The 27,074-nt window shown below is 37.7% G+C and overlaps 1 protein-coding gene across 7 annotated transcripts in view; it reads left to right on the forward strand.

The window, feature by feature from the left end:
- Nucleotides 1-27,074, forward strand: part of UGGT2 (UDP-glucose glycoprotein glucosyltransferase 2) — a 100,489-nt gene that overhangs the window by 18,250 nt on the left and 55,165 nt on the right. For all 7 annotated transcript variants that reach the window (XR_011138070.1, XR_011138080.1, XR_011138071.1 and 4 more), the window contains exons 6-13: nt 2,016-2,112; nt 3,148-3,226; nt 5,921-6,021; nt 8,628-8,727; nt 14,623-14,683; nt 22,729-22,820; nt 25,204-25,354; nt 26,453-26,572. Coding sequence is in view for 3 of the 7 variants with exons in the window: in XM_068928830.1 (XP_068784931.1) it covers nt 2,016-2,112; nt 3,148-3,226; nt 5,921-6,021; nt 8,628-8,727; nt 14,623-14,683; nt 22,729-22,820; nt 25,204-25,354; nt 26,453-26,572 (801 nt within the window). In the remaining 4 variants the exon portion in view is untranslated. The remainder of the gene's footprint in view (nt 1-2,015; nt 2,113-3,147; nt 3,227-5,920; nt 6,022-8,627; nt 8,728-14,622; nt 14,684-22,728; nt 22,821-25,203; nt 25,355-26,452; nt 26,573-27,074) is intronic.

The following is a 27,074-nucleotide window of genomic DNA, read 5'->3' on the forward strand; positions in this document are numbered from 1 at the left end:
ATTTACAACTCATTGCATAAGCTGCTGCTTAACAGTTGAAGTTTTCTAAAAGAAAAGTTTGTTAAATGTTGATCTTTGGCACATAAATTTGTTCTTTTTCTTGTAAAGTCACGTTTTATTCTTCTGAACAATGAAGTTTTCTGTTCCTGTGTTCCACCCTTTCTTCCTTATTCCTTTAATTTTCTGAGAGCTACACCAACTCCTCCTAATCCTGCATGCAACAAGTGTTTGCATCACTGGTTGATCTCGGAACACCTCTCTTCAGTCGTATGCCTGATTTATGTTCATTGTACAATGATCTTGGTGAATCTTGGTACAGCAGGCCAAACTATTAGTGACAAGATTGAGGAAAAATGAAAGCTAGAATTAGCAAATCAAGCTGAAAAAATCCATAATTAATTATATTTATAATTTGATATCTTCTCAATATAATCTTGTATGTCACATTAGAGTATGGCAGCACGGGCTATCAGACTGTGCATCATCAGCCGGTTTTTCAGCATTTACATTTTCACAGGATCAGTTTTTTAAAGATAATGTTTCTGAAAGCTTTTCCTAACTTATTCTTCTCCCTGAAACAAAACAAGACATAGCAAACCAAATACCAGTATAGGAAATCATATTGTCCCCCAGTTTCGGTTATCAGCAGGTTTCTGTAATTTATATTCAAAGTACAGCTTTCAGTACTGCCATGAAGACAAGAATATTCTGATGCAGTGAGCAGTTGCTGTATGTTTTGTAGACCAGGCATTTCGGGGAGATGAGACCCATAGTTTGCTGATGGCTTTCAGAGTTGTTTGCACAGACTAAAGAAATAGAGAATTTGAAAAAGCTAGTCTTAAATCCTAAGTTGTGTAGGGGTGTAATTTATACCCATCTTTCTGTTCTTTTTTTTTTTTTCTCTGTTGTTATCTGCTTATTCGCCATGGTCTCACAAAATGCTTGTTGTCTTCCTCCCTGCATTTTCTCTCTCTTCAGACTGCTCTTCCTTTTTTTTTTTCTCCTTCCTCAAAACGTCCATTTTATTCTTTTGGTTCCCACTGCGACTGCTTTTTTCCTTCCTTTTTTCATTAAGTGCTGGAAGAGGGAGCATTGAGAGCAGAAGAGGAATAGTCTTTCCACTATCATTTTGTCTTTGCCAGTACTGCTGAGACTGCTTAGAGGATGCACTTTTCTCTCTGCACTGAGATTTGCTTAGAGGACCAATAGAGAAAACCCCTAACCCTGCTGGCTTTTCAGTCTTGGACTCGAGGATTCTCAGTACAGAAAGAGTCTGAGAAATTATAAGCTAAAGCTGAAAGAAATTGCTGCTTGCATGTGCAAAGTGCATTTTGGAAAGGAGATTCTTGTACATTTTGGACAAATTTGGGCACATTTTCAGAAACAAGTATGCCTGAGTAGTTGTTACCCTGCTGTGTGTGAAACTTCCACTCCATACTTGGAAACACCTATTGTTTTTAATAAAGGACTTGCTTACAAGATGTTTTTAGCAGTGATATTTTAATACATTGTCTTAATCTTCCTCACAGAAACCACTTACCTCTTTCCTTAAAATTTTTCAAAAACCTTAGCCTAATGCAAAAATAGAGAATTTCCTCCTGAAATGCTAAAGTCTGGCAAAGTTACAAAGAGATGAAAAAGATTTTAAAACGGGAATTATAAGGCATCGTTAATTGCATAGGGTACTACCAGTTCTGCCTGTTCTAGTCCCTCTTGTAATACTACGTGAAAGGTCTACTATTCTGACAGCCTTTCTGTGGTCTGCAGAAAGTAAGGGATGACTTTACTTTTTGTCATTCTCAGTGGTATAATGGATCATCAGTATGACTTACATGACTCTTCCCATATATTTTGTTTGATGTACTGTTTTGTACTTTAAATCATAAATTGAAACATCAGTTTAAGGTACAACTGTCATAAAATTGTAAACTTACTGTATTAGTTATTGTTAATCTCCTATAAATACAGGTTTTAAGTTTTTTTTTTTATTCTTTTAAAATAACGTCATCAAACAGAAACCAAGTTCCAGAAAAATGTATTTATCTGGATATGGTGTAGAACTTGCAATAAAGAGCACAGAATATAAAGCAGTAGATGACACACAGGTTAAAGGTATGTTTTTGTTTTGTGATATCTTATTGGAGATTAAAAGCATGTTATCATCTTCACTTACAAAGCCAGCAATATTTTGAAGGTTGTACTTAATTTCTTTTTGTAGGCTTTGTTAAAGGCATTAAGAACTAAGACATCGAAATACATGGGAGCATTTGTGAGCAGCTGTGCTTAAGATATAGTTCATTACTTAATTACTGCTATCTGTAATTGCACCTCAAAATGTAATCCATTCTTCCTTTTCAATGAATGTAGGATTATGCTTGTTTAACCTTTTTTCTTCAATTCCTTTATGTGTGTTGGCATCTCTAATATGTTAATTAGCACGGTATCCGCACATTACTTTTTTAAAATATATACGAGAATACTTTCACATTCTTCTGTAGAAAAGATCTACTGGAGCATAGAATTTGGTGCTATTGTGTGTTATTATGCACTGAGGTGAGACATACACACTGCAGAAAGTAGTAGCTGTAGCGTTCTGATAGAGAGTAATTACTTTGTGTGGAGATTTACAAGGTTTAAAGATTAAAGTTACAGTTAACCCTCGTGCTAGTTTTGGTGACGCTAAGATTCAATAGCCGCTGAGTCCACTACAAATTTATTTTTGAGGTTTTTGTAAGGAGGAGAAACTGATCTCTGGCTTGCATCAAATGCTGACTGGGGATTCAAGAGGTTTAAAGTCAGCATGTTTTTCAAGCATAAATCTGGTATTACTTGGCTGATAAGCGCTATATGTTACCACTTGTTCAAACTGAGAAATGACTATTTTGAGAAGTGAAATGTTTAACATCTAATTTTCATTTATATTGAAAATGTAAACGTTAGGTGAATTACATGCAAAATTAATTTGAATGTTGTTAAGTTCTATAAAGTGCCAAAATATGAATGTACGCATCTAAATCTATTTGAAATTACATCTGGGAATGACGACTTTTGGATTGTACATTTGGGGTAACAGTTTTAAAATTCCTTAGAACATAATACATTAGTAATTTTCTTGTTTTGTGTTGTATATGCATGCTGTATGTTCAGAAACAAATGACACAAAAGAAGAGGAAGATGAGGAGGAGGAGGAAAGTGATGTACAAGGATTTCTCTTTGGCAAATTAAAGTGAGTTGACATAAGTTTAATTTTAACTTCTGCATTTGTTTCTGTACCTGGAACAAAAAATAAAAACCGTTTTCTGTAAGAAGTGATATTTATGTTGGCAGTGAGTTTGTTTGCCATCGGTTAAAATTCCAGTTTTTTTGTTGTGTCTTGTGAGTGTGAAGATGGAAACTTAAGTTGCTTATTCTGTTCGTTTGTGTTTATTGCTTTTAGCATTCTAATTCTCTTGAAATGTATCCAATAAAGTCTTTTTTAACTAAAAAATTCCGTCTCATAAAGAGTCACAAAAATTTAAATATGAACATGAAGGAAGATATGATGTTTTACAATAAACAGCTGTTACTTCTGTTTTCAGCTGGTTAGGATCAAAATGTTGCTTTTGAAAATGCGGGTAACAGCCTAACAAATCCAAACCCACATGTTGTAGCTAAAGAGGGTGATTCCAAGAGGCAGTCATTCATTTCCAAGGGCTAAGGGGTGATATTTCTTGGAAGATATGCCGATTATAAGTGTCTTCTTATTTTGGATTTCATAAATTTGTATTCTGTTCTGGCAGGAACTCATATCTCTAAGTTACGATCTGTTGGTCCAAGTGACTGATAAAATCAGATGCAACCCTGTTGAGAGCGTAGGCTGTGGCCAGTGCACTACTGGTGATTTCATTTTGTGCTTGCAGTCAGCAAAAGTGGTTCCCTCACACTATAACAGATCCATGCAGTGAGTCATAGATTTTGGCTCTTTCTTCGTCAAGAAACTTGAGTGTGAGTCTTCTCTAGTGTCATTCTCCCTCTCCCCTCCCTCTCCCACTTTCCCCCCCCCCTCTCAAAGCAGAGGGTAAACTCTTTTGTAGTTATTCTCACCAAGCAGTAATTCCTCTCAGAGTTCAGAGCTGATAATGCTGTCTAAATTCTTGGAGTTCTGAGAGCCTATCCCCTTTCTGCCCTTTTTAAGGTAGAGGCACTGAGATAGAGGTGCATTCAAATCTGCAGGCTTCCTTATTGTTTCTTCTATCTGTAGAACCCTTCAACAGCAGGTAAAATCAAATGTTTATATCATACTTTCAATCTGAACTTTTTTCCTTTTGGATCACACTAGGCCTAGCTGTACTTAAATTCTTGGTGTCACACAGTGGCTACTTTGTAAAGCTGTCAAATAGTTACTTGGTCTTTTTGACTGTTTTTAGACTCTGCTATTATTTTTTCGTTTCATTTCGGACATGAAAGAGATGGTCCAGTAGTCTTAAAATTGTCCCTCAGTTACAGCTATATTAAAGATCATGCTTTTCTCAACTGTGAAATAATTACAGAAGTAAGCAGAAGACATGCAATCTTAGAAATATAATTTTGTTTAGTTATACAGGTTAACATAATTCAATCCAATATCATAATACGTACCCAGCAGGAGGTGGCTTTTTTCAGTTCGTTTGATATATGCTTGATTTTGTGCCCACACTGACCTTTAGCATAAGTGAACAAGAGAAATGGGGCACCAGGAATCAATGCTAGGTTTTGATTAGGGCTTGCAAATAGGCCTTATTAGTCACTTGTCTTTCATTCACAGAAGAATAGATGGACGGAACAGAAGAAAATTAACAAGGCAAATTTGCAGAGAAGGCAGTTAAAGCAATAATTGAAGAGCTCAAAAGTAGTTAAAAGTTTGCTACTTCATGGAGGAATTTATAAGAATATGAAGTATGACTGTCATTCATAGGCTAGGGTTACAAGGAAGGAGCAAAAATGGAATTTTCTGCCCTTGCTGCTCTTTTCAGCTGAGCATGCTTTCTTTGAGGAACCTGGATTGCATTTCAATCACAGAAGCAACAGCTCTAGTCTCTGTCAGTGATTTATTTTCTTTTTCTGTAAAGGACAACAGTTAATGTCATCCAACAGCTATCAAATGAAATGGGGAAGGGATGCCTTATGAAACTTCCTAATGTCTATAATGAAATATAAAATATTACAGAAATGAAAGCATCTAAATGCTTTAGATATCTGTTTTTTTTTTTTTTTTAGTGTTTTTGCTTCTTATTCTATGCCTTTAGTAGAAGAGTCTTTAGAAATCTAATGGAGAATGTTTGCCATTGGAGATTGTCTTCTAACAGGCTAAAGTCTCTGTACTCAAAATACAAATTATGTTTTGGAAAAAAATAGCCAAGCTTTTGGGCATCACGCTCTTCAGGTCTGACTAGTGACTTTTGTGATCAGTAGCTTGATTTTGTCAGCGATGTTAATAAAAGATGTTCTCTCTCCCTACAAACCTTGGCTTGTAGTGGGTGATACAGCTGCACTGCAACAAGCTCTGTGTAACTGTACAGTGACAGTTAATGTATAATTAACTGCATATTATGCTATAGTTAACTTTTATGTATACAGTTACCTATACCATGCGTTAATACTATTGAGGCTTTGAATTCATTTATTCCATCAAAATTAACGTTAACAGGGTCTGAGACAGACCACTACAAAACAATTTAACTCCTCCTTGAATTTAGCAAGTGCTTAGTCCTTTTCGGTATGCTGTTATGCTCTCTCTGTGCACCCCAGATGCTCATCTTTGTTTCAAGAAATGAATTGAAATTTTAATTCTTGTTTGTTACTATAAAGATATAATAGTATCTGTAATCAATACTGCAGGTATAAGCAGGTACTGATGGATGTCATTGATTTTTGTCTTCATTTTTTGCATGTTTTGGTGTAGACGAATGCATCCTAATCTGAAAAATAATTTGAAAGAGTTTAAAAAGCATCTCATTGAAACTACTAACAACATGGAACCTCTGAAGGTCTGGGAGCTACAGGGTATGTATTTCTTTTTTTCTGAGTTAGTTCCACACACTGTTTAAGTCTCCTTTGTTATTTCCATGTATAAACATTACAGTAAAGGCTACTTTTTTAAGAGGACATATAGTTTCATTAAAAGGCAGTACTGTATTAAGTATTTAAAAATATATTGATATCTTGTCCTATTATTATATGCTAGAAATTAAAGGAACATTGAAGTTGTTTTATAAGGTGGAATATCATAACTAGCTTTACTGGGTTTAAAGACAGAAACTAAGTTGCCCAGTTTTCTGCCTGAGCTGTTATCTCAGGTGCTAAGTGTAGTTGAAGATGTTTTTTGACAGGAGGTTTAAAGCATTTAAGCACTGGAACGCTGTTTGTTCAGTGCCAAGGAAACTGGTGCTGACTTCCTTGTAATAAATAGGTTCTTTCAGACAGGGTGCATTCAGCTCCCTGTTTGTATGATGTGGTCGTTCTGATATTCTTACTCTTGGCGTGACTGGATGTTTTCTCTAGCACATTCTCAGTGTCTAATCCTCCTGGCTGAGTTAATGACTTAGCTGCACTCCGAGTTCCTTTTGTTAGTCTCCAAGTAAAAATGTAACCAAGTTTAACCAAAACTGTTCCTTCAGCTGTAGGGCATACTTCTATTTAGAAATGATCCTAAACAACAAAACTTTTCCTGTTTAAAAAAAGACATTTCTTTTTCAGATGTTCTCTTTCAAGAGCCTTATGCTTTAGATAAGTAATTAGATTTACTATTCATAATGAAAAATGATACAGCGTTGGTATTTCCCTTAATTCATTCTTCTATCTGTGTGAACTGCCACTTGGTCAACTTGTTCTCTAGTGCTTCAAAGCATACTTTGCAATCTGCTTTAAGCACAGGATTATCTTTTCCCCAAGGTCTACCTATTTTTCTCTCTCACCTGTGTAGTGTACCACAACTGGGAAGTCTGTAAGTGGCACCCACAGATCAGCGTACTTCATCATCCTTTCCGATAAGCTTGCATTACTCCCATTTTCCTGTATCCTAAATGATGATAAGTCAATGAGAATGATGCAAAGATGATCAGACGTGCTTGATAGTCAAATTTAAAACTGTCCAGGATAAACGGTTCACAGGTTTATTGCACAGTGTGTAGCAATTTACAACTCCCTCTTACAGAGCAGCTGCAACTGCTATGGTAAACAGTGTCTTCCACCAGAGAGAGCCAAGAAGGTGGAAAGACATGTCAGTTTTCCTTAGTGGAATTTGAATATTTGCACTCTAAGCTATTCAACATAAAATGGAAGAGATTAACAGTTTGTGAAGGATTATGCAGCAATCTTTTAAGCATACACTTAAGTGCATAGCAGATAAGGCATCAAGATCTGTAGTAATAGCAGCAACCAGGTATTGATTCACCTGATCGCAAGTTGTTGGGCTGCCAAAAGAGATCTGAAATGTACTTTTTGAAAACAGTGATCTTTTTACATGAGCTGTTGTTAAAAGTATTAAGAAATTTCTAGTTAATGATCCGTCTCTCAGACCTAACTCTTTTCCAGCCAAGGTTCATCTTGTCAGGCTAAAAATGGAACGCATGCTGTCACCTTTTCTTCTGGCTATTTTTTTGTTCCTGACTGCTTCCAAAGGCTGGGGCAAAGTTCTGTTAGGCAGCATACTCTATGATCTCCTGCCTAGGGCTGTTTTACTATGTGTGGTACCAACTTACTTGAAATTGAATAACTTGAAGCCTTTAGTTTCTGATCAAATGTCTTAACCAGCAGCTTATTAGCAAAAAGTGTCATTGCCCTGAGGTAGTTAGGCAAACTACATCCAAGCAGATGGAGACACCTCCTGTATTATTTCCTTACAGTGTAAGTGCCAAAATTTGATCTTCCCTACTCTCATGTGCTGAGTTATATTGCACCTAAGATACGCACCTAATGTAGGCTAATTAGATTCCAGGTTTTTTTCCCAATAGATAAACAAATGAATTATGTGCAAATTTACTGTATTCTGAGAAAAAGGGTAGAGAAAAATATGATAACCCTTAAAAAAATTCTGATAACCTTTTCTTTGAGACATGGACACTGAAGAGAACTGAAATGTGACTTTTTTTTCGTAAGTGCTCCATTTTCAGGGCTTCTGAAAATGTTGCAAGCTTTTGAAAATTATGCGTCTCACATGCTCAATACGACCTTCTTAGATTTAACATATCTGTTCCCTGAAAATCGTATGAAGTCCTGGAGTTGAAAAGATTTTATTCTTTGTTGAGGTCAGGCTGTTGTGGTTTGGTCTGTATTTAGGCTTAAGCTTGATATCCTTGAGGTACTATTACATGACAATGTGGGGCATTGTTTTTTTTTTCAATTTTTTTTTTTTAAACTTAGAAATTACATACACAATATACACGCTCAAGATAGCTGAGCAGAACTTGTGTGGGAAGCTTGAAATTTGACATTTCCAACTTTTAAGTGCCTGTCTTTTCAACCTTAATAACGTTACTTTATAAATACTTTAATATATAATTGAAACAAAAATATCTAATAATGGGAGTTTGTATGTGGAACAGTTTTTCTGATTGTAGACAATACTGATTGAGTGTGGTATTTCCAGTGATTTTTTTCTTTTTTTATAGATCTTAGTTTTCAAGCAGCAGCTCGAATTATGTCTGCCCCTGTTTATGATGCCTTAAAGGTAATGAAAGACATAGCTCAGAACTTCCCAATAAGAGCCAGGTATGATACTTATGCTTGTTTTTCAAATGTTGATTTTAGGTTTGTATTTGAATTTCATGATAGTAATACAGATTTATATCCAAATCCTGCAGTCAGATAATCATGTTTTACAGCTTGCTAGATAGATTTTAGGCAATTTCATTGAGCAGAAAATAAATCCTGGGAAAACTCATGGTTGTCCTCTTAAGTGTTTCCTGTCTGATGCATGAGATGCCATGTTTTACCAAGGCGTTCTTATCTTTCAGGCACTTAAAACAGAAGGCCTAGTCCTTCAGATATTTACTGGAATGGACGTTTTCCCACGTACAAAATTCTGTTAAATTAATAGCAGATCTGCTCACACTAGTTAGGGGCAAAAGTCTGTTAGTTTCATAGCAGATCTAACCACAGTGGTAGGTTCTAAGCACAATATGCTAATAAGATTGGGTCCCAACTCTTGTATATTAGACTTCTTACCGGGGAAGATATATAGATTACTCAACAAAAGATCAAAGTCAATATTAAACCAATAACATTTTCCTTTGTACAGATATTAAAGATTGCTCTTTCTATGAGCCAGTGCTATTATAATTGGGAAATGCTTTTCTTTACATTTCATAAATTCTTCACGTAATCCTAATCCTATCAAGTAATACTTGCCTGCGCTACTGAATTAAATATGATACTAAATAGAGTTCCTAACTCAGTACTATCATGTTTTACTACCCTTATTTAATCATCACATTATGTTTTATTGTTACCTGTGATTTTCTTTTAGAGAAAATGTGCGTCATAATGGAAAAACCACCTTTGTAACATCTTGTTTCAAGGAAGAGAAGTAACTTCTAAAATACCTGAAACATAATTATTGTGAAATAGTAACATTTGAGTTTACAATAAGATTAACAACCAGAAAATGCAGTTTTTCAGTAGAGAGTAGTGGAAATGTACATAGTGTTGAACTGTCAGGCCAGTTCTGTCCTTTAAAAGACAAGGAAAAAAGTCCATTTGAAATACTCTTGGTGACATTTAAGTCATTGATTTTAAAAGTCATTTAGCTATTATATCCTACTTGAGACTCCTGCAGTGTCTGTGGCATAATGGTGCTATTTATCTACTCTTCAAACAGTTTGTTTTTATTTTTCTGAGTAAAAGTATAAGACTTCAATAGTATTAAAAGGGGAATTACAGTGTCTGATTTGTGTAATTTATTCTGATGTAGTAATCTAGAATATTATTTTTAACATGAGAGATTACAAATATTTAAAGAATTTGAAAAGTTAGAAGGTACATATAGACAACAATCTTAAATTAAAGGGGCATTGTGTAAAAAAACAGTGCACAAAATATATTTCCCAAATAATCTAATCACATTTAACCTGGCAAGTCACGAATGCTAGCTGCAAAAAAAAAAAAAAACAAAAAAACCCACTAGAATAAAAGGGAAATAAAAAGATATTGCTTAACTCCTTTCGTTAGATAGCTGAGTATTATAACAGTAGTCTTTTTAAATTGTTTTAAATTCCACTCAGTTTTGATACGAATAGAACCATTTTTTATTCATTCCAATTTTTGGTTGAAAATGCTGTGTACAAATTTTTAGAACTATAGTTGTGAAAATAAAATTTAGGTATTATGCATGTTCCTTAAAAACTGAAGGGTCCCTTAGACCGTAAAAAAGTAATATATAGTTCCTCTGGAAGTTTCTTGTGCTTTCTAGGTTATAGGCTACATTTTCATGTCTCAGTATTTCCAATTGAAAAGGCTACTCTACCTATCAGGTAGATTTTACAAAATTTCATCGGATATACAGAGAGTATAATAACTAATAAATTTGATCACATATTTTGCTAATTCATTTCATAAGTTATTTTTCATCTTTAATTATTATATACCATGTTATAAATATCTTCCTATTGTGTAAGAATGCAGTAATAAGAATTGATAATACCCTCAATTTCTTGTTAGGCATTCATAAATCACGAGGGTTAATATTTTGAACATTGGAATAGTTTCCATTTTCACGATATGTAGTACTACATAGCTACATATTTTTCCCGATAAGAGTAAAGAAGCATAATATTAATGTGATAGATATTATTATAACCTTAAGCTGATACAAGAACATTCCTAAATCATGGAGAGCCATTTATATCTATAATTTTCAGACAGAAAGGAATTTCTGTTTGGTGAGTCCTCATCAGTGAATATTTAGAAAAACAATGTTTAAAACTTGGTGAATTTCTGAACAAATGACTGAACTTAAACTGAGCAAATGTCTTTCATGAGTATTTTTACACATGCTTCCTTCAATGCAAAAGGTCAAAGATCATCCCTCATACCTTCTCTGTAAATCCTTCTATAATCCTGCCATGAGAAACTGCCTTGCATAGACAAGCAGCTAGTTAATGCTTCTTTAATATGTTGCTGTCTTATTACAAAAAAATTAGCAGTAAAGCCAACGATTTGCTGATAAGTATTTTTACATCCTTGTTAATGTTTGGCCAGCTTTGTCTTCTCCTTTCTGACTTTTCATTATTTTCACATTCATCGTCTATGTTTCTGCATTTCTACTCTAAGCTGCTTGGAAAGGTTTAACTTGTACTTTTTTTCTGTGTACATTTTATCATCAGTGCAGAACAAACTATTGATTCTGAGGGTTATAGGCCGTACTACAAACTCTGTTGAGTTTAACAAGATAAAAATTAGAGTTATGTTTTTAGAGTCAGAAGAACAGTTTTGTTAGTACTGCCACATATTTCCATTTTCAGCTTCCTGTTATGTCCTCCTTTTAAATAGCTCTGTTGCTCCTTGGCTAAATAAACTCTCAGTAACAATTCCCATCAATTACAGATCTTTTTTAATGGAGAAAATAGGAGGTAAGGTCTGTGGTGTTCCTGACAGATGCTTATTGCCTGTAGAAGGTCCCTTACAGCAGTATCCTACAGAGTCAGCTTTTGAGACTTTTGACTTAATTTTTTCCTAATCCTTCTCCATTTTCCAAATTGTAAATTAGGCTTCTGGTATTCTTTCTTTGTACTCACATTTTCTTTTCTTTCTTTTTTTCCTTTCTTTTCTTTTTTTTTTAATCTTGATCAGTAATGTGTCTTTTTAACCAGAAGTGTTTCTGGTTCCTGGGGTCCTGTTCTACATTTTTATTTCAAAGCTAATGAACACGGTGGATAGTAGAGTATATTTACTCAGTATTGAATATACCCAGTACATTCTTCATGTTCATGCATAGTACCTAGCAGTGATTTTAAAGGCTTTGCGAGAAAGGATTTTGGATTAGTTGAACAATTATGAGGAAGTTGTTAAGCTCATCCTCCGAACCATGCTGACTGTTTTGTAGTGCTGTCTTTGACATCACAATTTAAGTTAAACCTTACACTTGTTTTGACAGATTCCTTGCCATCTAGGTATTTTGTGTTTGTTTTAGTTATCCTGCATTCCTCTGATTTTTCTCCCTCATTCGTGTAGAAAAGCAGCATCCATAGCACTGCCTCGCTGCCATTTTCTTTCATTAGAAATACGTCCTCTAAAAGATTTGAATCTTTTAGACTGAATCAAATATCACCAAAAAAATCAGTTTTACCTCCTCCAGCTAAATTGTGTTCTAATGTGAAAAGAATTTGCCATGTCAATAGCAGGCAAAAAGAGGATACAAAGAGAAATAAACCTCAACTAGAGGAATAAAAGTCCTTTTCAAGCAAATTTGGAGGCAGTGGGCATCTCTGAATGAACCTGTATTAAACCTGTATTCCCCTGAAAATAGTGGAAGGGATCAGTAAGTCTATCCTCAAGCTAGATTTTAAAAAGAAAGTTTTCTTCTCTACCTCCGCTCTCCTTCCCAATTAACTTAAAAGCCTCCAAGAGCTTTTTGAGACAATCTTATATAGTTCTGCTGCTGTTTCTAGAAATCTTCCTTGAAGATGGATTATATAGTATATAACAATCTTGTTCACATTTGTGAACTTCGAAACTGGATGAATAAAAATAGATGAAGCCTGTTTCCTGAAGGAAAGAGGGAAATATTTTTTTCTTGACTTATTTCCCTTGGAACTACTGTAAACTACAACTATTTCGTATAAGTCTTTTTGGGGTCCCCTAATTTTGGCTATTGCTATTTAATGGTTGTAGGTGTATTTTTGGATGTTTACAATAGCTTCTTTTAAAAGGAGGCTTGCTGTGCTCACAAAGAGGGATGTTTCTGTGTCGTTGTGTTAGCCGAATGAGTGTTAGCCAAAAACTAGAGAAAAGATTGCTGGAGAGTTTAACAATCTAGTGCCCTATAGTTTCCAGCAGCTCCCTAACTCCTGTTTATCTCATTGAACTAGACATTGGTGGCCAGTTTCTTCAATTGCTACCAAAAAATGAAAAGAAATGTGTCGAGTGTTCTGTCAAAGGCAGTAGGAAATGCATGAGGGATTAGAAATATCTTGATTCCAGTCGAGTAAGAACTGCTCTATTAAAAGAAGCAAGGAAAACTATAAATATGTGCTGTTCACCAAATATGACATGTATACTGACTGGCAATGCAAATTTTGAGACAAATGACACCTACCGTGTAAGGGTTTCTACATATACAGCGCCTCCTTGATCCTCTACTGTCCTGTTGTGATGTGATCCAGGAGGGCATCACACTGACAATCTGCCATAGTATTTACAGGGGTAGATGGAAAAAGGTATTTACACAGAGAAGGATAAGCTGTGATTTAGCCTGTAATATGTTAAACAGAGCTTGGAAATCATATTGATTACACATATCAGGTAATCTCTTTGATGGCCTGGAAAGCTTGAATATTTGTTTAAAGTAAACTGTCCTTATGTCTGATTTCTGACACACTGTGAAAAATGTGTGGGGTTCTTCAGAAAGATCTATTCTAACCCTTACTTTTTCTTTTTTTAATATGGTCATATTATTAAATAACTGCTTTACTATCCATAAGTGTTAAAAGTTGGCTTAGTAGTATCATTCTCAGTTTGTTTAATTAACTGTTAGGTTTAAGACTACCCCAGTTTTTATTGATGGCGTATCCAGGATTGCAAAAGTATGTACAGTCATATTTTGAAAAAAATTACTTACAGACGCAACTGCAGTATTTATTTTGGAATTTATTGGGAGAATCAGATTTGTGTTAATATGTTTTGGGATTTCTTAAAACATGGTGAGATTAATTTACCTTCATGAGTATTTTGTCATAGTGGAGTAGATATGAACCTCACATACAATACATTGTGGTGGATGATGTTAAAAAGTCTTCCACAATACTCTTCAAAGGTAAAAAAGGTGAATGAATGGATTATCTCCTAAGGATAGAATTTCTAAAGAAACTAAATTTTTGACTAAAGCTGTTAGCGATACTTTGCCTTTGAATATTTAAAATTGTCAAGAGTCTCAGTTGTTCCTTTTTTTTTTTTTGCACTCTCAGCCATTTTTAAAGTCGTCATTCTTTGCATTCTTTCCTTGCCTTTGGCCAAGATGTCAAACTATGTCCTTTGATCACTTATACTGTAATGTTGGGTAGCATGGAGTTAGTAACATTAACTTAAAATATCCAAATATGGCATTTACATTTAGGATATTTGAGCAACTTCTTTGTTTATAATACGCATACTGTTTTCCAGAAAAATAAGAGGAAAGTTTGAGAATTCTAAAAAAAAAACAAAATGCTAATGCTATCACTTCAGTAAAACTTAGCGTAAACTTGAAACTTAGGTTTACTGGAGTAACACACAACAAAATGTTTGTTTGGAAAATAAAACATTTATGACCCTATGCATTATTCTTTTTTAAGTTTTAATTACTGCATTCTTCAGTTATGGTGCATTAGATGCAGTGTTATTGTATTTCATATTACTTAATACATTTTAAAAATATAATGATTGAGTGATGCTAGTATTTTATTTTTCCAGATCATTGACCAGAGTGCCTGTAGACAAGCAAATGCGAAATGAAATAGAAGAAAATCAGAAGGTTTGCTTTTATTTCTTGAAGTATGCATAGAGTTAAATCATATTACTGCTTTTGGATATTTCTGTTAGCATAACAAATTTTACCTCATTTCTATCAAAGGAAAAAAGTTAATAGTTTTAAATATCTTTTATTAATAAATGTCATTAAAATACTTAATTCGCATATCTCACTTTCTGTTGTTCATGTACCATGGTGCTTTTTCCCTTCTCTTTTTTCACTTTACAGAATTTAGGCAATGACTGCAACTTTCATGCAGTGTTGTGCTCAGTTATCATAGATTATATGCCCTGAAAACAAAGTAGATATCAGTTGATCTTTTATACATTTATTAAAGCTTTGGTTTGAAGCTAGACCCACAGTTTATATTATGGTCAGCACAGGCTAGCTTCAAGCTTTCCACATTCTTAGAATCATGCATGCAACTATTCTGCAAAGTATTTTCAGCACTGTTGGTGGTAGATGGTGGTTTTATTTTCATTCTGGATTAACTGTATCTTTTGTGCCATATATCACATGAAGAATCATCGTTAATGTGCTTCTGACTGATCTGAAATATGTTCTAAGGTCACTTCACATTTGTAGAGTTCTGACATCCTTCCTTTTTTCTGTCTCAGATCAAAATTTGGATTTATTATTTCAAGTTGAGTGTTAAAATTAAACGTTAGCCACTGTGCTCTTAGGACTGGTCTCATGAAATGGCAGGTGCAAGGTCAGCATTCTTGTATGTTTAGTGAATCTTTCAAGAGCTGATTGTGTCTATGTCACTAGGCTATACGAACATTGTCTTTCACTGGTTAGTAGCTCCGTAGCACTGTCCTTAGTCTTTCTTTAGATGAGTGTTTGTTATCCATTTTTTAGCTGACATTGGTGTTGACGTGAACACTGTCTCCAGTGAATTCTCGCTCTGAATTTTATTGTACATGACTAGAGAAACTACTTGATGTAATTATTTCAGTTAAAAAAAAAACAAACGGCAGTCTCGAATCTGGAGACAAGCTGGGCCTGCAGGTCTGGTGGTGTTATCTGAGACAATAGTTATTTTTCCCTGTTACTCTCTGCACTGATAACAGTATTTTTTTTTAATCTTTGTTCGAGGCCCTGTGGTCATCCTTGCATGTTTATTTAAGCATTGGCAGATACAACCTTTTAGTGCCTTTTTTTTTTTTTTTGCCATTTGGTTAGGAAGGTCATCCCAGTTTGCCAGCTCCTCTCCCTTTATTTCCTGAATGGATGAAGTCAAATACGCCTTCCAAATCTTCTGAGTTACTCTGTCGTCATTGGGCATCTGGCTGTTTTGTTCCAAAAAAGAAGCCTCCTATTTGAACCTTGTAAGAGGACTGGACACCTTATATGAAGTCCATGGCCCAGCAACCTCTGCAAACTAGATATTTCAGACAACCTACACAGAGGCAAATCTTTAATTACCTCACAGCTCTAGCTTTCATAACTAATGGGGTGTTGAGGCAGCAGCTCTGAAGATGTGTCTGATTGTTTTATAAACTCTCCTTTACCTTCTGTGTTACTTTTGCAATTCACAGCACACTTTGCAGCAGACTGGCAAATATTACTTGTATTGTAGCATGAAAATTACTGGATCTTTGGGACAGCGTGAGTGACAATCCAGGCTGTCTTGCAGTCGTCACATCAAAACCCCCTATGCCTTTTTGTAATAATTTACTTCATCAGGAGGTGGAAGCGATGCTGTCATTGAGTACTCTGGAACTGGTTCTAATACATCCGAGTGGCAGGCATTTCTATAAATGGCTGTTTCCTGTCAAAAAGGAAGGGTAGTGAGCAAACTCATAAACTGATTTTGATAAACAAGAATTCTTTTATATGCAAGTTAAGTTTTGAGTGTTAACATTCACCAATGTTCTCCTGATTTTCAGAAGGAGGACTGGTTTGTGACTCTTTATCTTCAAAACGTGTATTTTCGTATAGTATTAAAGCTGACCAGTCACCATAGTGAAGGAGTGTATTTCTTCCTTAAGGCACTCTTGTGGTTTCGCAACTTCTCCATGTAGCATTTTGCTTTACTTCCATTCAGGTCTGTTTCTCTGTCTTGCCAAGACCAATGTCTCCAGGGGAATGCCTTTCTAGTTTCTTCCACCTTCCAAAACAGTGCAAGTGGACAACATCCCTCCTGGGTTGTGCAGCCCACTGATGCAGCCTTCTTGTAGACCCTATCGTTTCCAGTGCAGCTAAAATTTCACATTAATGTGATAGAGCTCTCCACCATGTGGAATTAATTTAAGGCTTACTGGTTTTGAGAACGCGTGTCCAAATAGTGACAGAGTCAAGTGAGGTGTGCTGTGGTTGACCAGTTGCGTCACCAGATAAAGGAGTTACGGGAGGAGGTTGGTAGGCTGCGTAGCATCCGAGAGGATGAGCGGGAGATTGACAGGGCGTTCTCGGAGACTGTTCAGCTCCGGGAGTCCCCTGCCCCCACTGCAGCGGAGTTGTCAGAGGGCTCAGCACCGTTTGTAAAGGTGCATCATAACGCTGTGGAAGAGGGCTGGAAGCTGGTGACCTCTCGTAGAAGGAGAAAGGCTCTTGCTCCTCCTCAAGACTTACCCTTGAAGAACAAGTTTAGCACCCTCCAGGCTGAGGAGGAGCTGGGCACGGCTCCAAGGGAGGCAACTGGCCTGGCAGCCCCTGTGCTGTGCAGGAACCCCCGGAAGAAACGGCGAGTGATTGTTGTGGGTGACTCCCTGCTGCAGGGGACAGAGGCACCTATCTGCCGACCTGACCTCTTGTCCAGAGAGGTTTGCTGCCTGCCAGGGGCTCGAATAAGAGATGTTGTGGAAAGACTGCCAAGGCTTGTCCACGCGTCGGACTGCTACCCTCTGCTGATCTTCCATGTGGGTGCTAATGACACGAAAGGCAAACTGGAAACCATCAAACGGGACTTCAGAGCTCTGGGAATGGTGGTGAAGGGTCTGGGAGCCCAGGTTGTTTTCTCCTCAATCTTGCCTGTGAGGGGAAAGGACAGGAGGAGGAGTAGACGAGTTTTCCAAGTTAACAGCTGGCTGCGCCGCTGGTGTTGGCAACAGGGCTTTGGTTTCTATGACCATGGGACCCTGTTTGAAGATCAACAGCTGATGGGGAGCGATGGGATCCACCTCACCAAGCGGGGCACGCGCGTCTTTGCCAACAGATTGGCCGGCCTGGTACGGAGGGCTTTAAACTAGGCAAGATGGGGGAAGGGGAGTGGTCTAGTGGCAGGAGAGTCAGTAAAACACCGCTCAAGTCAGGATGCCTCCAGCGGGTGCATACAACCAGGGGAGACAGCATGGGACATGGCTATGGAGGCTCCTCTTGCACCTCTCCTGGGAAGCTTGCGTGCTTGACTGGCTCTCTGAAATGCCTGTATACCAATGCACGCAGCATGGGGAATAAGCAGGAAGAGTTAGAGATCTGTGTGCGGTCGCAGGGCCATGATCTCATTGCAGTGTCAGAGACATGGTGGGATAGTTCACGTGACTGGGATGCTGTCATGGGTGGCTATGTGCTTTTTAGGAAAGACAGGCCAGGAAGGCGAGGTGGTGGAGTTGCTCTTTATGTGAGGGAGCAACTAGAATGTGTGGAGCTCTGCCTCGGGGTGGATGAAGAGCAAGTTGAGAGCCTATGGGTAAAGGATTAAAGGGCAGGGTAACATGGGTGACACTGTTGTGGGGGTCTACTACAGGCCACCTGACCAGGAGGAAGTCATCGATGAGGCCTTCTACCGACAGCTGGAAGTAGCCTCACGATCACAGGCCCTGGTTCTCCTGGGAGACTTCAACCACCCTGACAGCTGTTGGCAAGACAGCACAGCTAGGCACAAACAGTCAAAGAGGTTCCTGCAGAGGATTGATGATAATTTCTTGACTCAGGTGGTGGAGACGCCAACGAGGAGAGGTGCAATGCTAGACCTTGTACTAACGAACACAGAAGGTCTAGTTGGAGAGGTGAAGGTTGGGGGCAGCCTTGGCTGCAGTGACCATGAGATGGTGGAGTTCAGGATCCTACGAGGAGGGAGCAGGGCAATGAGTAGGATTGCAATGCTGGACTTGAGGAGAGCTGACTTTGGCCTCTTCAGGGACTTACTTAGGGGAATCTCCTGGGGTAGGGCCCTAGAAGGAAGAGGGGTCCAAGAAAGCTGGTTAATATTCAAGCATCACTTCCTCCAGGCTCAAGATCAGTGCATCCCTCTGAGGAAGAAGTCCAGCAAAGCGGGCAGGAGACCTGCATGGATGAGCAAGGAACTCCTGGCCAAACTCCAGCAGAAGAAGGAAGTGTACAGAATGTGGACAAGGGGACAGGCCACTTGGGAGGAATACAGGGACATTGTCAGAGTATGCAGGGATGCGACGAGGAAGGCTAAGGCCCAGTTGGAATTAAATCTGGCAAGGGATGTCCAAGACAACAAGAAGGGCTTCTTCAAATACATCAATAGCAAAAGGAAGACTAGGAAAAATGTGGGCCCACTGCTGAATGGGGCGGGTGCCCTGGTGACGAAGGATACAGAGAAGGCAGAGTTATTGAATGCTGCCTTTGTTTCAGTCTTCACTGCTAAGGCCAGTCCTCAGGAATTCCAGACCTTGGAGGCAAGAGAGGAAGGCTGGGAAAGACTCTCCCTTGGTGGAGGAGGATCAGGTTAGAGATCTTTTGTCCAAACTTGACATCCATAAATCCATGGGCCCCAATGGGATGCACCCACGAGTGCTGAGGGAGCTGGCGGATGTTATCACTAGGCCACTCTGCATCCTCTTTGAAAGGTCCTGGAGATCAGGAGAGGTGCCTGAGGACTGGAAGAAAGCCAATGTCACGCCAGTCTTCAAGAAGGGCAAGAAGGAGGAGCCAGGGAACTACAGGCCTGTCAGCCTCCCCTCCATGCCTGGCAAGGTGATGGAACAGCTCCTCCTGGAGGTCATCACTAAGCATCTGGAGGACAAGAAGGTGATCAGGAGTAGTCAGCATGGATTCACCAAAGGGAAATCAGGCTTGACCAACCTGATAGCCTTCTGTGATGGAATGACTGCCTGGGCGGATGAGGGCAGAGCAGTGGATGTTGTCTCCCTGGACTTCAGCAAGGCTTTTGACACTGTCTCCCATCACATCCTCCTAGGTAAGCTCAGGAAGTGTGGGCTAGATGAGTGGACAGTGAGGTGGCTTGAGAACTGGCTGGATGGCCGAGCTCAGAGGGTTGTGGTGAGTGGTGCAGAGTCAAGTTGGAGACCTGTGGCTAGTGGTGTCCCCCAGGGGTCAGTCCTGGGTCCAGTCTTGTTCAGTGTATTCATCCATGACCTGGAGGAAAGGACAGAGTGCACCCTCAGCAAGTTTGCTGATGATACTAAACTGGGAGGAGTGGCTGACACACCAGAAGGCTGTGCTGCCCTTCAGAGGGACCTGGACAGGCTGGAGAGGTGGGCGGAGAGGAACCTCCTGAAGTTCAACAAAGGCAAGTGCGGGGTCCTGCACCTAGGCAGGAATAATCCCCTGCACCAGTACAGGCTGGGGGTTGACCTGTTGGAAAGTAGCTCTGCGGAGAAGGACCTGGGAGTGCTGGTGGACAACAAGTTAAACATGAGCCAGCAGTGTGCCCTTGCGGCCAAGAAGGCCAATGGGATCCTGGGGTGCATGAGGCAGAGTGTTGCCAGCAGGTGGAGGGAGGTGATCCCGCCCCTCTCCTCAGCCCTGGGGAGGCCTCACCTGGAGTACTGTGTCCAGTTCTGGGCTCCCCAGGACAAGAGAGACATGGCACTCCTGGAGAGAGTCCAGCAGAGGGCTACCAAGATGATTAGAGGGCTGGAGCATCTCTCCTGTGAAGAAAGACTGCGAGAGCTGGGCCTGTTCAGCCTGGAGAAGAGAAGACTGAGAGGCGATCTCGTCAATGTGTACGAGTATCTGAAGGGGGAGTGTCAAGAGGATGAGGCCAGCCTCTTCTCCGTGGTGCCCAGCGACAGGACAAGAGGCAATGGGCAGAAACTGAAGCACAGGAAGTTCCACCTGAACCTGAGAAAAAACTTCTTCCCTGTGAGGGTGACAGAGCATTGGAACAGGTTGCCCAGAGAGGTAGTGGAGTCTCCTTCCCTGGAGATATTCAAAACCCACCTGGATGTGATCCTGGGCAATGTGCTCTAGAGGACCCTGCTTGATCAGGGGGGTTGGACTAGATGATCTCCAGAGGTCCCATCCAACCTAAACGATTCTGTGATTCTGTGATTATGTGCTCATAAAAGGTTATGCAGACAACTGTATATATTTTTTTGTCAATAGATGATTGCATGTGGGACTGGTGACAATAGGATTCATTAATCACAGCAGTTCACCTTCTTGAGTCCTTCAGCTTTTTGTGAGCAAGGTGACAGGATTGTGCATTTGATTCTTCAGTATGAGATGCACTCCAGTGTTTTAATATAGATGTATGATGAGTGGGCTTAGCGTTGTGGAGACCTCTTGCTTCTTACACAAGGGCTAAGTGCCATAGTTTTTGCTCCAGAGAGTAAACCAGTGTCTGCGCCCCGCTGCATTGCTTTCTGGATACATTTAAGATGATACCCGTTTTCTTGTATCTCTTTTTTGCTACAGTTATAGTCAGGATAAAGCAAAACAAAGCCTTGATGATCCTGATTTCTCCAGAGTAACTGAGTGTTAATATCAGGACCTTCTTTGTTCCTTGATGAAGTCTTCACAATGTCTAGCTCTAATTTGAGCTCTTTTTTCAACATGAACAGCAAAAACTTCATAAGTGAAAACTCTCTACTCCAAAATGCAAGCAAATTAAGGTGTATCTACAGTTGAAATGGCTATGTTTGCTAAAAATAAGGATCACTTAGATACAGGAAGTAAGATTCAGTTTGAGATGAAGACATTTGCATTTAAGAAGATGTAGTCAATGGACAACAAAAACAATAGCTTACTCTACAGTTGTCGTATGGGGCTTGACTGAGTTGCCCAAACCTGACTTCAGATGTCGTTCCAGATGCTGCAGGGTATCCAGGGTATCCACAGAGACCTGGCAGACAAGGCCATTCCCTTCTGCCTGGCCTCCACTTTATCTTGAGGTCTTGTGATGTCTCAAATGGCATTGGATATGAGTGTGATTGGTTAGCTCAATCTCTTTCTTAACTCTGTACATTATATTGAATGCATTGACTATACCAGGATCTTAGGCACCTATCACACTAAAAGTAGGTCTCACACCAAGTCCTATTTGAGACTACAGACCCTTAGCTAAAAGCTAAACTCTGTTGAATAAGAGTAGGAAAACTTCTTGAACACTGCTACTAAAGCACAATAAATTGGCATGTGAGTTTGTGAACTACTCTACATCCATCTAGCAGCAGGAGAGATATGATCTCGTGCTGGGTGTAACTGAATGATTCCCACTCAAGATAATGAAAGTTGAATAAGGAATGTAATGGGAGGAAATAAAGTTGAAAGGCACATGATGATTCAGATGTTGTGAATTGATCGCTAACTAAGAAATAGACAAAGAACTGCTATTGATATTGAAAATCCGATTAAACTCAACTCTTAACTTCCGGTGTAGTAATTTGCGGACAGTTTAGCAAGAAACCGCTATGTATTACCAACATCAAATTCTAGTCTTGGATGCCTAAATACTCCATCCATCAAAGTAGTTAGGGCGAATGAATGCTCATCAAATGCCTATTATCAACATTACGTAATGAGTCCCAGCTCTGATTCAGCCCAGTTCTTTTTCTGTTGTAGTACTGGAGGATTTGAAAACTTTTCAGAGACCCATTTCAAAACCCAGGGACTGATAACTTTTATCTTTGTTTTTGCATTTATTTTAGTCAGTGTTAGTTTATACAACTTTTTTCATTTATATTAAGCCTTGAAAGTGTGTAAAATGGCATTTATAAAAGTACACTTTCAATATCTTACCAATAACATTTAGCAAAAAGAAAATATTATATTGAAGAGAATTCTTGTGTCTATTTTGTAGAAGAATTACTTAAAGTTCTGTGTATATAGATGTGTATGTTTGTGTTTACATGTATTTAAATAACCTAGCAATAGTTTTTCTCTTTAAGCATTTTTATGAAATACTTGGAATACAACCTGGAGAAGCTCGCTTATTCTTAAATGGCCTTCATGTTGACATGGATTTTCATGATCCCTTTAGGTAAGGATACATTTTGTTTGAAAATTACAGAATTGCTAATAATACAGGAAGAGCTGTGCTCATGTTGACAGATAATCTCATCTGTTGTATTTTTCAGGCGAGGAAGAACTCCAATATAGGCAATATTGGTTTACAGTGGTTTTACTTTGAATATGAATGTTAAATAAGTAATATAAAATAGTATTTTCTTTTGGAATATGTATTTTCTATTTGCCTTACTATTTTAAACTTACCACGTAAAATTAATTTGGAAATTGAAAGAATCTGGCATGTACATATTAAAGATGGAAAAGCACTTTAAAAAAAATGAAGTGTCTACACATCTTTGTTTCTTTAAAATTGCAAAAAATTTTTAGGCACCACATTTAGACAAGACGTAGATTATTTTTGGCTTACTTGTGAGTTTGTGTCTGACCGTTTTTTAAAAGGAGTCCTTTTGTTAAGATCTGATATGCTTTTTTATTATAAGAAATCATTTTCTAGTTTATGTAATTATAATGTGCAGTTCATCAGCACATTTGTAAAGGGCTGTCTTCTAGAGAAGTAATTCAAAATGGTCCTCTATTGGAATAATTTTCTTCTAAATCAGTAGTGCCATAAAAAGATGCTTGCAACTTGTTTTTTTTTTTTTTTAAGTACATTGAAATAAATCAGTTTTGCCTCATGTACTGTCCATTTATTATTTATGGGTACAAGTGCCTCTTTTTTGCAAGTGCTCTGTAAATTATAGACTTTTTGCCTTGTATTCTTCTGTATGTTGTCAGCAGCAGGACCAGTATGACTACTTCAGACTCATCTTTGGTGGCCTGCAGTTTCTCAGTAAATCTACCAGTTCCAAAACTGTAGTTTTTTTCACGTTCCTGTAATTTGTCAAAGGTTCTACAGATCTTTTTCTTTAAAAAAAAAAAAAAAAAAAACCTAAAACTTCTTCACTTGTCCTTTACAGAGATTCTTGAACTTTCTTGCTTTTAGCATTTATAGTTACATTTTTTTACTTAAACATTTCTCGATGTATTGAATATACACAATGCTTTGCTTGCTGTCTTAAAATCATACTTCAGAGCTTGATTTTTCTTCAGGTACTGTGTGTGTGTTTCTTTGTATAAAGATGTGTAAAGTTGTAAATCATGTAAGTGAATGTGTAATGTTTTTCTCAAAGTAAGCATTGCATCGTATTTAGAAATGTGAAGTGTTTAGGGTGACTTACGGATTTTTCGTAGTTGAAGGCATTTAGATTTGACTTCATCCATATGACTGTACATATTTATCTGAATGACTGTACATATTTATCTGAATTGCCTAGCGAACTGTGGCCCCCTCTGTAGTTAGTGGACAGAGGGTAGGTGCCTTGAGAGATACATTCCAGCCACTTAAAATAGGAGTTGCTGTGGAGTTACCTCAATTATATTGACCACAGATTTTAATGAAACCTTGGAGGACTGTATTTCTAATTTTAGTCTCAGGTGGACAAGTTTTAAGGGAGTTGAGTTGAAGCCTTGGTGTGTATCAATAACATAGAAAAGTATTTGAAACAAGTACATTTTTTAGCTCTAATTTGGATACTTGCATTTCTTATGTTGCCAAGATTCTCACAATGACTTAACTATTGCTAGAAGAATGTCCTTCAGACTTGTGCTACAACACAAATCAGCCAGAGTTATGAGATGGAGCAGCTTGCATCTTTTCTTTTTAATGAGCACGCCAAATATTAAAAGGGATTTTTAATGCTAATGCTAGGTTTGATTTGAATAAAATGTAGAAGATTATGTCCTAGCATGTTGCACCTTTCCTTCTTTTTTTTTAACATAGTAATATTGAATTTTCAAAGTACAGCGAATGTTACAGAGTGTGGTTAGAGTTGCTGGTAAGCAGTTTTCTTTACATCATCTTAGAGGTTTAGCTCTGTGTTTCCTCCCTGCTCTTTTCAGAGTTCTCCCAGTCACTGCCATGATGGCGACTTGCTCCTTGTCTGTCTCTGGCACTTGCTGCCTGCCCCTCTGCACCCTTGGGAAGCTTCCTCTTAGGGAAAAAGCAGCTCACCTCTCTTTTAGGGTTCTGCCTCAGCCAGGGCAATGCAAGCAAGCAGCCTTCCGCTCTGCTGTTCAGGCACGTCTTACTATAAGTGGATGACATTCCTTTAAATAGAAGAAATGTAAATAAACAGAGAGTTGTATAATCTGTTGCAGTGGTATTTTGAAATAAGTTAAAGATATATAGGTGTTGTGCTATTAATTAATTTTGTTTTAAACCTTGGATTGCAGAAGAGTTTTAGAATTATGTATAACACTAAAAATAACCCGCACGTTGACAGTTTTCTGAAATACTTTTTATGTCATGTTAACATTTATATGTAGATGTTATGCATTTTGTCTCCCTGAAAAAGTATCCTAGAGACTCTTAAACTGGAAGGAAAAGTGATGCATGGCCTTCATGAACTTGGAATCAAAGAGGAGATCCTGAGTAAATTTACGAGATTGCATATACGCCCTGCAGATGACAGTTATGCACTAGACATTCGTCACTCTTCAATAATAGTGAGTCATTAAACGATTAGTTTTAAATGTTGCATATTTAATTTGCTATGTATGAGACAGTCTACCTTTTTTGGTAGTGTGTTTTCTGTTGTGCACGAGTTTCCAGTGCAATAATAAGCAGATATCAATCAGCAGAGTGAAACACTTTAGAGGATGGTATCTCTTTGGCATGGAGGCTGTTTAAAAGAGAAGAGGAAGGTATCTGTTCTTAAGAGTAGCTGCACAATCACCGAACCCTTTATCTAAGAATTTGACCTTATAGTAAATAATTTAGCTGCACGCTATCTTTATATTATGCAAGACTGCTAAATATACTTTTCAAGTAAGATAGTGAACTGTAACTTAAATATCTTATCTTTAATTGTCCAACGATTCGACCTACTTGGGAATGGAGCCATGTATTTGTACTGCTTCTTTTCCTCATCTTTCAAACCTTATACAGTTTTCATTATAAATATTATATGTAAATTAAAAAGGCATAAACTATAAATTATTTTTCACCTGACAGAAACATATGTCACTCTTCTACTTTCTAACTATAAACAGGCTTGCACAGAAAAAAATATAGGAACAGTCTACAGTAATAAATGGTAATATGAAGGAAAACGGAAAAAGGAATGCTCATAATACTGTATTTTTATAAAGAGGCATATACAAATTGGCAGTAGTTGGCCATACACTAACTACTTAGGTATTTTGATATATATTAAATGCCACTAGGAGTGATAGATAAGTATTTTATTCTTCTTACGAGATAGTTATGCTGTGTTACATGCATGCCTGATATGTGTGATATGTTATCGCAACTTTTGTACTGTAAAAGTAGTTTGCACACTTGGGAAATCATTTTATTCACTTTTCCTTTTCCATCCTAAATTAGTTTTATTATGTACTGTAAATAAAAAAATGTAAGTTTAATTGAAAAGAAAAAAAATACTCCTTTAGAGGCTGTTTTCTGTTATGCGTTCAAAAAGAAGGTAGACCATTTTACTCTTTTGAAGCTTTCTGTGTGCTTTAAAATAGCTTTATTTATACATAGGTATTTTACTCATTGATTAAAGTTACGTGCTTTTTAAATGACTGGCCTTTGTGTTGTAGTGGGTTAATAATATAGAAGAAGATCACAGATATAGCACATGGCCTGCAAGCTATCAGGAGCTGCTTAAACCAGCATTTCCTGGAGTTATACAGCAGATTAGGCGCAATTTATATAATTTGGTAAGTTTGGAGAACTTAATTATTTGCATGGCATATGTATTAATGTATGAACAGACAGTTTATTGGAAAATACATGTACTGTATTCACTGTTAGATAGGCTAGAATTTCATGTTTTGTACTTAAGTCTGCTAGTAGTAGTGAAATATTTTTTTAGTAAGTCATGTATAATTATTAGCCTGATTTCCAGGAGTTTTGTTTCCATCTTTTAACTATTAACTGTAACAGATCTATATTTGGTAAAGGGTTTTATTTCTGTAAAATGTTCCTGCTATTAATGTTAAAATTTACATTCTATTAAAAGAGCTTCTTGGTACTTTTTTTCTAATTAGGATGAATATATATATGCTTCATTAATATATCGTATTTTTCAGTACAGTTGACCGTATAACGAAAGGATAATAATAGACAAAGACAGTGGAAGCATCGAGTAGTATATGATCACATTAAATACTCCAAAATGTATGAGGGTGAGAGGGCAAAAGTGAAGTGGACATGGAGACC

This window comes from Struthio camelus, chromosome 1 (genome assembly GCF_040807025.1).
Source record: "Struthio camelus isolate bStrCam1 chromosome 1, bStrCam1.hap1, whole genome shotgun sequence".
Taxonomy (NCBI): Eukaryota; Metazoa; Chordata; class Aves; order Struthioniformes; family Struthionidae; genus Struthio; species Struthio camelus.